Source organism: Microtus pennsylvanicus, chromosome X, assembly GCF_037038515.1.
Source record: "Microtus pennsylvanicus isolate mMicPen1 chromosome X, mMicPen1.hap1, whole genome shotgun sequence".
NCBI lineage: Eukaryota > Metazoa > Chordata > Mammalia > Rodentia > Cricetidae > Microtus > Microtus pennsylvanicus.
In genome coordinates, this window is record NC_134601.1 from 34229859 (window position 1) to 34241666 (window position 11808).

Genomic DNA, 11808 nt, shown 5'->3' on the forward strand with positions numbered 1-11808 from the left:
TGGACAGCTTGGCTTCTAAAAGAACCTCAGCCTCATGCCTCACCCCTTCCCTCCACAGCTCGGGCTTGGCTTAGACTCACCTCTTGGCCCTGCCTTCCCCTTCATCCCAGGAAATCCTGGGTCTCCTGGTGGCCCAACCTTGCCAGGAGTCCCCATGAGGCCAGGCTCTCCTTTCATGCCTGGCAAGGGCCAAAGGAAAACAGGTCAGGTGTTGACATGGTGACGAGGGAGACCAGACAGCAAAAAACCCTTCCACGGGTTGTACTTGGGGACCACCGTACTATGCAGTGGTAATTGATGGGTCTTACAGTGGGTGGGACAGACCTACCTTTCAGCCCTAGGTCTCCAGAGAGGCCAGAGAAACCTGGAAGTCCTTGTTTTCCCTTGAGCCCTTGAAGGCCTGGAATTCCAGGGAAGCCAGCCTCTCCAGTGTCACCTTGGTCTGAGGATGGGCCAGGGGGACCTGGAGGTCCTGGAAGGCCTGGGCGGCCTAGGGATAAGATTGGAAAAGAAATGAAGTGCAGGAAGATGGGAAGCTGTTGAAAGCCTAGGTGCTTAGGTGGCCAAAGCCCATTCATAGTTGAGGGTTTTTGTTTTTTTGCTGTGTATGGAGTCCCCATGCCCTGGCTTTCTGAAACACTTCAGCAAAATGCAGCCAGTTCCCTCAGATCTTGGAGGAAGGGAATAAGTGTGGCCCAGCAGATCCACACATGCTCAGCATCAGGAAAAGGGCTGCATTATATAAAGCATATATGCAAACATCCAAGTCGGGGGGCCAGTTCTATTTAGGGCTACTTGTTTTTACCTCGTTCTCCATCTAGGCCTGGCCGCCCGGGGTCACCAGGCTGTCCTGCTATGACTGAGGGCAAGGAGATGCCTGGGGCTCCAGGGGGACCAGCAGGACCTTGGAGACCTGGGAAACCTACAAAGAATAAATAAAATGGGGCTTGGTGGGCTTCCCATGTTCAGGAGAGGGTAGGGGGAACTCAGAAAATGGAAGCTATTAAGGTAGCTGCAAGACCAGCGGACACCAGCAGAGGGCTCTTCTCTCTTCAGCCGACGTTTCCAGCGAGCAGACAGCCGTAAATAAGAACGGCTCTTCCTTTCCAGCTGGAGCTTCATTTTATCTGAACAGAGCTGTGGAAATTTCTAGCTCCCCGATTTCACTGGTGATGGAAGTATTTTAGGCTGCTTTTTCTCCAAATCATAAACAAAAGAAGGCATGGCCAAGCAGCTGGATTTTACGTTTCCCAAGTGTTGTTATTAAACACACCAGTCCATCGAACAAATTTTCCCAACAGCTGTCTGATGCTGCCAAAGAGTTATGGCTACTGTATGACCCAACCCAGACCATCCGGAACGGAGGCAGCAAGAGTACTATGGATGGATCCCCTTGTCTGAGTATCCTTGGTTTCTGGGCTATCTCCTGGCACTTCTAGGCAAACGAACCAAAAAAAAAAAATCCCCAAAAACAAACAAACAAAAAACCAAACCAAACCAAAACAAAACAAAAAGCCCAAAAAACAAAAACAAAAAAACCATCTTTTATAGGTGTCATAGTAGTGGAATGACCGCTTAGGAGCCTGTTGAATACACGTCTCTGTTACAGGTATCTGGTCAAAGTGAATAGTTATGTAATAGAGCATTTACAAAATACTCTGCTTAGCCGGGCGGTGGTGGCCCACGCCTTTAATCCCAGCACTCGGGGTGGGGGGGGGGGAGGCAGAGGTAGGTGGATCTCTGGGAGTTCGAGGCCAGCCTGGTCTACAAGAGCTAGTTCCAAGACAGGTTCCAAAGCTACAGAGAAACCGTGTCTCGAAAAAAAAACAAAACAAAACAAAACAAAACCAAAAATCAACAAAAAACAAAAAACCCAAAATCCTCTGCTCAGACTCCCATACTACTTTACATGTTTTTGACTTGTGGAATGATTTCTACCATAAGTTAAAAAACAAAAACTTTCATCAGATGACAACATATTTATTTAATACATGTGAAATACACATATGGCAGTGTTGTTGGGGAAAGATCCAAACTACCGACACATGTGGGGAAGTTCCTGCCGCCCAGCACGCATGGAACAGATGTGTTAATTGGCACAGGCTAATGGAGAGTCAACTAAGAAAGTTCAGTGTGTCTGCTCGATGAAATCTGTTGGTTGAGATTCTCTTTGCGTGTGTGAGAGAAGAAAAATCCAAAAATATTAGCACTCATTTTCCTATCATATATCTACCTTTAAAAGAAACTGGTAAGTCCATGTAAAAACTTGTAAAGAGAGATGGTAGTCTAGCGGAAGCAGGTCTTTAAAAATAGCTCATTAATGTACTGAATCACAAAGAAAACTGGAGATGAGAAGGTTCATTTAGGGAACAGGCTTTGGTTAATTTTAGGTCCTGGACAAGGGGAAAACACACGAGTAAGCACAAAAAAATTACATGTTGCTACTGGTACATTGTCAACTGTGTCACGATGACTCTCTGAAGTACTTCTCGTTTTAATTAAGGATCTGAAAAGAAAGATATAGTGCATGCTTTTTTTCCGGGAAAGAGAGCTTTAGATGTGCATTTTATATCAGCCGAAATTATGCAGAGACGACAAGGAAAATACCATAAAACCACATGTAAATGAAATAAGCGCAAGCAGCCCACAGATTCTGAGTCCCCCATGTCAGTTTTGTGAAGACTTGCCTACTCTTTACCTGCTTTTTGACTTTACAGTTATACTAAGATGTTATCAAATGCTAAATAAATATACTACTGTTCTAAAGTAGTGCCCAGATCTCATATTGGTAACAAGTTACCATTATTGTGTGTGCTCAGGGTGGTGTGCAACAGGGCATGAGTGGCTCAGAGGACAGCTCTGTGGAGTTGGGTCTCTCTATCAGCCTTAACTTTGGTTCCAGGGCTGAAACGCGCTTGTCAGGCTTGTAACTTAGGTGCCTTTACCCACTGAGCCATCTTTGTAAGCCCTCGTATGTATTTTTTTATGAAAACTATAATGTTCTAAATGAGGAGCTGCAAGTGTAAGATGACTGTTTTGCTAACTGATTACAAAGCCAAAGCCTGAGAAACTCTAAATACATAAGTGTAGGCTCGAAGAATTCAGTTGCAAGTATGAAAACAACGGCGTAATTGCGAATCATTTAGCTAAAGGTACTGTGAGCCCAGGGAACAGAGTGTTCTTGGGCTGAGTCTGTTTTACTTCCATGAGCAAATGACAGACAGTTTTGTCTGTGGGTACAATATATGAGTTATTCTTTTTAAACAAATTGGTTCAATAAAGAATAATCCAGGTATGATGAACACATCTGCCCTCCATTGGCACACTAAAGGAAAGCGAAGATAGAATCATCTCGCTAATTATCTGTGTAGCCCCCACAGATTTCACCCCCTCCTCTCAGAGACAGCCATTCCCGAATTCTGTGTTCACATCCTTCCTTTTCATCATAATTTGTTCATGAATATTTGTATCCCTAAACAGTATGTTGGTTGTTTCGCTTATTTTTGAACATCTAATGACAGAAGCACACCAAACGTATTCCTTTGTGGCGTGCCGCTACTCATAATTATGTTCCTAGAATATATCCATCTTGATGTGTGATGTTTTCTGCAATTGTAATTAGGATTTCATGTCAGCTAAAGTAAATGAATAATTTGATAACCAGAAATTCACAGTCAAGATTTACAAATAGAAGAAGAAATGCCATATGCTTCCCTCCAGTCCCATCTTCTCTATGTCCTGGGGGGAAAAGCCACAATAGCTCTACAGGCTCAAACCCTGCTTTGAGCCCTTCCCCTGGAGAAACTCCTGACTTCCCCAGAAGGACAAATTTGTCCTGACCAATGGAAAGATTAAACACAGAAACAACAGCTGCCCCAATTCCAAGTGCAGCAGGAAATGCGTTAATATGTGAATCTAGTGGAAAGTGTGGTGAGATCTAAGGCACCAAATATACTGCAGATATCACTTCCCAAGTAGCATGTAATAGCATAGTGCCCAGGGGTTTTCGAGGCATCTGCAGGACACTGACATAGGTTCTTGGACACACATTGCCCTACTGTTGCTAGAATCCTCAGAAAAAACCCCTGTGAGACAGTTCTGTTGTTATATCCATTTCACAGAAAGGCATGTAACGTCATTGCTCAGGATCATACCACTTAGTGAAAGGGAGAACTGAGATTTGAACCTAACGGGCATCCTCTAAGTCATGAGGCTATACTGCATTCATTTCCTGCTTCCCTTAAGCAGGAGTCAGTATGGGTTTCCAGAACATGGCTGAGAAAACTGAAGAATGGAAATTTGCTGTTACTTTCTGAGAGGGACACACAGAAAGCAGTGTGGGGAGCTGAGATCAGGGTGGAATTTGGTTTATGAAACTGTAACTGAAGGCTGGGAAGTGGTGGTGCATGCATGCTTTTAGTCCTAGCCCTTGGGAGGCAGAGGTAGGCGGGTCTCTGTGAATTCGAGGCCAGCCTGGTCTACAGAGGGAGTTCCAGCACAGCCAGGGCTACACAGGGAAACCCTGTCTTGAAAAACCAAGAGAGAGAGAGAGAGGAAGAAGAAGAAGAAGAAGAAGAAGAAGAAGAAGAAGAAGAAGAAGAAGAAGAAGAAGAAGAAGAAGAAGAAGAAGAAGAAGAAGAAGAAGAAGAAGAAAAAGAAGAAGAGAAAGACAGACAGACAAACAGAAAGAAAGGAAGAAAGAAAGAAAGAAAGAAAGAAAGAAAGAAAGAAAGAAAGAGAGAGAGAGAAACCCATCCTGATAGAGTACAGACTGTGAGCCTGGCCTCAGGAGGCCCTTCTCTGCTTGGGTTTCTTCTGCCAGTTGGTGTCTTCCATCCTCAAGGAGCACTCAGGAAATTGTAGTTAAGATCTCACTAGATATACAAATTCTGTTTCTTCACAGCATTTATGCTGGCTCTGGACAGGTGTGAAAAAGGAGGTCCAGAGCTTCATTGGAAAGAGCTGGGGGGCGGGGAACTGGGGATTAGAGGGCACTTAGAAGAGTGCTTCCCAGCATTCTTTACTGGGAAGCCATGGGAATAGCCTATCATCCTTTTCTTAGTAGTCATATAAGGGTTCTTAGACGTTCAAAGATGTACAGCCAAGCACAATTCATCCCGGTGAACCACGTGGCCCTGATCAATACCAAACCCTGGTCCTCTGCCAACACCTCATTCAGTTTCTACAAGGTCTGACTTGGGCTCACATACCTTGGTCACCTTTTTTTCCCCTTGAACCTTGTTTTCCTGGATCTCCGATGATGATTCCTGGTATTCCCTTTTCCCCTTTGGGACCAGGCAGGCCAGCAGGCCCAGGAACACCGGTGATGCTGGCTCCTAGGAAGAGATGCAGAGGGAGGGGACAGAGCTCAGAGGGGAGAGAGCCCTTAGGTTGTCATAGTTGACTACCCTGTGGCCTGGAAGAAAAGCTCATTCCCACAGAAAGACAAAACATCCTATTTCCCCCTCATATTAAGAACCTCCAATTGAAGACTGGTGAGGAGAACCAGGATATGGGATATGCTACTGTCATGGCTGACTTCTTCCAGGCATCTGGAAGAGCTTTATGTCCTTAAACTTGACCTTCAGGTCTTTTCTTACCTGGAGTGCCATGGGTACCCTTGGTACCTGGAAGTCCATTCAGTCCATGTAAACCAGGAGGTCCAGAGAATCCTGAGGATAGAAAACATCAGAAATGGCTCCAGCCATCTTTATCTTTATTGAGGAATTACTCATTACCCTATGGAAGAATAGCCAGTTTCTAGCATACACCTTGCACCTTTGGTTTTTATGATTCTTATAAGGACCACTGCAGCTTTAAGATTAATATGACAGTTAATTAGCTGTTAGGGTTTGGATCTAAAGTGTCTCCCAAAGGCCCAAGTGTTGAAGGAGGCAGAGCCTTTAGGAAATCAATAGACTTCAATGATTCCAACTTTAGAAATGTATTCATTCAATGTGACTCAAAACTTAACTGAGTGGACAAGAACTTTCATGAAGTGGGGCCTAATTGGAGGAGGTAGCTAACTGGAGGCATGGCAGGAATGGATCTATTTTGTTCTGGCATTGACTCTTTCTGCTTCTTGATCACCATGAGATGAGCAGCTTGATTCTGCAACACACTCCGTAGCATGATATTCTTCCTTACCAAAGTCTAGCTATAGTCAAACCGCATGACAGCTGGGAACTAAAACATCTAAAATCAAGAGCCCAAATCAATAGGTCCTTCCACCTGTCTTGTTTTTGTTTGTTTGAGTGACAGTCTCGTGTATCCCAGGATGCTTGTAACTCTCTACGTAACCGAGCATGACCTTTGACTTCCCATCTTCTTGCATCCACAACTTGAGTGCAGAGATTATAGGTGTGTAGCACCACTCTGGTTTCCGCAGTGCTGGGGATTGAACCTAGAGCTTTGTATACGCTGGGCAGGCACTCTACCAACTGAGCTACTCCCAGTGGGTATTTTTAACAGAATGTAGGAGTAGCAATACCGGCACCTTGAGCTGTCTTCTCCCAGAAATTGGCTCTAGAAAATTAGAGCAAAGAAAGATAACACATACTAGGCAATAACTTTTCGCTATGGCTTCATATAGTAGTTACGTTGCTCATTTCTGTCATCAGATACTTGACACGGGCAGCTTAAAAAGAGAAAAAGTTTATTTTGGCTGGCAATTTGAGGACGCCATCTATCATGCTGAATAAGACTTGGCAGCAGGAACTTGAGGCAAATGGTTATATTGCATCCATAATCATGAAGTAGATGATAATAAATGCGGGTTCTCTGCTCACTTTTGCCTGTTTTATTCAGTCCAGGATTTCAGCCAATGGAATGGAACTTCCTATAGTTAAGATGCATCTAACCACCTCCATTAACTCAAATCTAGATCATTCCTTACAGCCATGTCCAGAGGCTAACCTAATCTACATTGTCCCTTAAAAGGTGTCCCCAAAACTTGTCTCCTAGCTGTTTCTAGATCTTACCAAGTTAACCCTATTAACCATTTCACTTGGATATGGTTTTATTGTTTTCCTCAAGGTCTGTATTGTGATATAATGAGAGCTGGTGGGATCTTTAAGAAGTAAGGTTTAGTGAAAGTTGGCTTTGACCCTGGGACTCTCCACAAAGGAATAAGGTAGTTATTATAGACCCTGAGTTCTCATAATTGTGAATTGCTACAGAAGAATACGACTAGCCCTACCCTTCACTTTGGCCTCCTATTGAATTGTGATTCATTCTCTCTCTCTCTCTCTCTCTCTCTCTCTCTCTCTCTCTCTCTCTCTCTCTCTCACACACACACACACACACACACACACACACACACACACACACACACAAAATCTGCCATGATGGTATCCCCCATGAGGTGACATAGTTATGGTGTGGTTCTCCTTAAAGACAGTGCTATAGCTCTTTGGAATTACTGCCTCAAAAACTACAGCCTTAATCTATTTTCTTTCTAAATAACCAACCACAGGGAGTTCACTATAGTAATGGAAAACTAATATGTCTTTCTTATTAATATTTTTCTTTGTAGCTTTCACGTTCTTCTATCCCCATTCATAACTGCTCACTACCCTTTTTCTTCATTCTTTTTCCCCAATTAAATATTTATTTATTTAATATATATGAGATTTTTGCCTGCATGTATGTCTGTGTACTACACAGGTGCCTGGTTCCCATGGAGGTTAGAAGAGGGCATTGGATCACCGCAGACTGGAGTTACAGTTGGTTGTGAGCTACCAGGTGGGTGCTGGGAATCAAACTCAGGTCCTCTGCAGAAAGTCAGTGCTCTTAACCGGTGAGCCAGCTCTCTAGCCCATTCCACATCCTCCTTTTCCTTTAATTCTTGGGTCACACCTCACTCTAAGCATGGCGTCAGCCTAGGTGCTACAATCTAAGATGAAATAGTTGCCATCTGTTGTTGAGGAAAAGACACTCCCTCCCATTTCCTCCTCACAGACACACATACCTTTAGGTCCTATTAAGCCAGAGGGTCCAGGGTGGCCAATTGACCCCAGATGGCCAGGGGAACCTGGGAGGCCTGGGTCTCCTCTCATACCCGAAATCCCTTGAAGTCCTAAATGTGAGTCCAAGACAGACATTCAGAATAGTGTATATGTCTTGAAGCTCATTATAACTTCTCAGAAGAAAGTTGTCAAGGAGTACACAATACCTGGAGACCCAGGAAGGCCAGGATCTCCAGCAATACCAACTTTTCCATCATCGCCTTTGTTTCCTGGGTAACCTCTGTCACCAACTAGCCCATCTTTTCCTTTAACACCTATAAGGTCAAGAAAATCGTGGGATGATTAGGGCCCCATTGCTGGAATTGAGATCCTCCACAAGAAAGCCTGAGTAGGAAGGTGAAAGCATTTTGAGATGGCGTGGGAACTTGATTCAATGAAGAAGTGCTGGGAAAGATTCTAGAAGCTGTTGTCATGTTGAAAACTGTTTTAGGTATACACCATGCTAAAGGTCCTTGTCAGTGTACAAATCATTTTGCCTGGGAAAACTGTAAGCATCCCCTGAATGGATGCTGAAGAACCTGGGGGCTGGTCTCCAAAATTCCTTCTAGTCCTCAGTTCTAAAGCACTTGTGAGGTATACGCAAAACTATCTCAGCCTTACCTTTAAAACCTAATTCACCGGGCTGTCCCTTGGGTCCGGGGCTTCCAGAAATGCCAAGTGTTTGGCCTTGATCTCCTGCAGGTATAAAAAATAATTTTTCAAATGTTCATTTCTTTCACCAAAATAATCTTTTCAATCTTTCCTCCCTCAGTTCAGATTCATTGTGGCCAGAGGAGCTTCTTGATGAAACTGCCCACTAGGTAAAGGGACCTAGGATTCTGGCAAGCTACTGGCATGAGATGTTCCTATACAGAACATTGGCAACACATCATTAGGCCTAGTACGTGTGAGAAGATGGTAAGTGGGCCCCAAGTTGTGATCAGAATAGAACAGTGATTCTTGTAAAAATGGGAACTGTTCCTGCCTTGGGGCCTGTGCTCATCAGCAGAAGAGTTGTCCTGACCTGAAGTTCTTTTACCCTGCTGTTTTGAAAGCAGATGGGTCAAAATAGAAAACCAAAGGAACACTTATTATTTTTTTGCCATGAAAACCCTGGGAAGAGATTTTGGCAGGTAGCACTGTTGTGTCTTTGAAGAACAAATGTAGAAGGAACAGCGGGCTGCATTCCTGCCCTGCTCCTGCTCCTGCTTGGCTAGCTTTACACCCAAAATAACAACACACAAATTGTATTCTTTTAAACACTGCCTGGCCCATTAGTTTCAGCCTCTTATTGGCTAATTCCCACATCTTGCTTTAACCCATATTTAGTAATCTGTGTAGCACCACGGGGTGGTGGCTTACCAGGAAGGATCTTAACCTGTGTCTCTCTTGGAGAGGAGAGCTATAGCATCTGCCTGAATCTGCTTCTTTCTCCCAGCATTCTGTTCTGTCTACTCCACCCACCTATGTTCTGACCTATCAGGCCAAACAGTTTCTTTATTAATTAACTAATGAAAGCAACAGATAGACAGATGACCCTCCTCCATCAAACAAAAACTGTGGAAGGTGTTTGGCCAAATGGGAAATGAAAACCAAATTTATTTTCCCTCTAAACACAACTCTGCCCAGCCCTGAGTTATGGATTGGTAGAAAACCTTATGTTGGTCTAGGCAAACACACCAAAAGAGAAAATGTCCCCTACCTTTTAAACCTGGGATACCAGTTGCTCCCAGTGGGCCAGAAGTTCCAGTGCGACCCTGTGAACCCTTCAAGGCAATAGAGGAATCATTATTTCTGCCTAGAGCTCAGAGATGCTCACCATATTTCTCCTTTCTCCCAACCCCCAGCCATTGCCTGAGAGATGCTGATTACATATTCTGTGTTAGGTGGGACAGGCCTGTAGATGGGAAGGGGCTGAGCCAGGGACAGGCATGCATACTTAGGGTTTACGGGGGGAGGGATATTCCATCTGTAGATTATTCCTAGTCATGTCATTCATAGCCTACCAGAATCAAAATCTCGGTGAATCAGTGTATGGTTGCATTAACTATTAAGTCTCAGAAAACACAGGACATGAACCCTAGGCGAGGCGCTCAGTCTGCTCTGCTGGTATTCAGCTACCACACTTTGTCCAAAACTCTAGAGTCATGCCACATAACCATATCTTCCTCCAGGTCTGAGGGAACATGTCTATAATCTCGGCACTCAGGAAACAGAGGCAGGAACTTCACAAGTTCCACACCAGCCTAGTGAGACCCTGCCTCAAAACTGGAAAAACAATAACAGCAGTCTCGCTTTCCTAAGCAGGGCTAGACCTCTGCTGCAGGGCTCCACGAGGAAGGAGAGGTTGCCCCGTCACCAGGTAGCAGGCTCTCAGTGCGCAGGTGCGAATCTGCATTTGGATGAGTAGCTTCCATATTCACCTGCGCACAGTGACAGCTTTCTGAAGCAGTGCATCTGGGCAGTGGTTATGTCAGTGGCTCTCAGCTGTTCTAGTACAGCTTGAGGTATTTGGAGATAGACCCAGGAAAAAGGCAGCCAGTTAGTGTTTTATAGAGGAAACTTGAGTAATGGCCTCGGTTTGTTGGCCCACTACCTTCAATGGCATCCCCACCATTCTGCCTGCCTTCTGGCCTGGCTTCTTGTAGCACACTGCTGTAGATTTAGATGTTCCTAATGGCAGTCTCTGCTTATGCCGGGATCCCTTCCTCCCTAAATGCATTCCCACTTTCTTTCTATCCCTTTCCCTCTGTGAGTTGTCAGGACTTTTCGCCTAGAAGAATTTCTTGGGAGACTATTTGAGTCATGCAAGTGTACCCTCTTTACCAGATAAACTAACACTTTTGAAAGACAGTAATTTGTTTGTAGGGAGTACAGGTGTTCTGGGCCCAATTCATTTGATCAGACTCTTATTTATGTAGAACATTCCACGCGTTTGACACAATGTTAAGGCCTTTGCATGTCTCCTCTCATTTAATCTTCATACTGTCTGAAAGAAGTTTGTTATTAGTCTACTATTTTTAACGGATGAAAAAATAAAGTTCAGTGAAGTTAATTAAGCAAGATACACAGGATCACAGAGCAAATGAGTGACATTCAAATTCAAGGCCATCTGTTAAAACTTCTCTAGTTTACTCGGTCTTATTTATATTTTTAAATTTGTGTGTGTGTGTGTGTGTGTTTGAGAGACAGAGAGAGAGAGAGAGAGAGAGAGAGAGAGAGAGAGAGAGAGAGAGAGAGAGAAGAGAGAGAGAGAGAGAGAAAGAGAATGAATACCACTACCATGCTACCATGTGTGCAGGTGTCCATGGAGGCCAAAGAATGCTTTGGATTCCCTAGAGCTGTGCTTCATAGGAAGTTGTAAGCCATCCAAATAGAACAGCAAGTATGTTTAACCACTGAGCTATCTCTACAGCCCCTACCCCACCTCTTTACTACAAGGGGCCAGTAATGGGAACAAAACCCCAGAGGTTATCTTGAGGGTAAGAGTTGGGAAGTAGGCTAAAACCAGAAAGATGGGAACCTGGGGCCTGTGCCTATGCAGTGAAGGTTCTTTTGTGGTGAAGAGACAGGAATCTGGATAAACTTACACTTTTTCCTGGCAATCCTGGGAAACCTGCGATCCCCAGGGACCCCTTCAGGCCAGGTAATCCGCTTTTTCCCGCAGATCCGGGAGCACCTTGCCTCCCACTGAGTCCTTTGATGATACTGGACTGGCCAGGAGCTCCAGGTGGACCTGGTAACCCTGGGATGCCAGACTCTCCTTTTTCACCTGGGAAAGAAGCAAAACCTATTAGAAAAA

At 44.4% G+C, this 11808-nt stretch overlaps 1 protein-coding gene across 1 annotated transcript in view; it reads right to left on the reverse strand.

Moving 5' to 3' along the window:
* Col4a6 (collagen type IV alpha 6 chain) overlaps positions 1–11808 on the reverse strand; it is a 311296-nt gene that overhangs the window by 7853 nt on the left and 291635 nt on the right. The window contains exons 31-40 of the mRNA XM_075958022.1: positions 11597–11778; positions 9709–9772; positions 8628–8702; positions 8174–8281; positions 7970–8077; positions 5601–5672; positions 5211–5336; positions 806–922; positions 329–490; positions 81–179 (exon numbers count right to left, since the gene is read on the reverse strand). Of these exons, the coding sequence (XP_075814137.1) occupies positions 81–179; positions 329–490; positions 806–922; positions 5211–5336; positions 5601–5672; positions 7970–8077; positions 8174–8281; positions 8628–8702; positions 9709–9772; positions 11597–11778 (1113 nt within the window). The remainder of the gene's footprint in view (positions 1–80; positions 180–328; positions 491–805; positions 923–5210; positions 5337–5600; positions 5673–7969; positions 8078–8173; positions 8282–8627; positions 8703–9708; positions 9773–11596; positions 11779–11808) is intronic.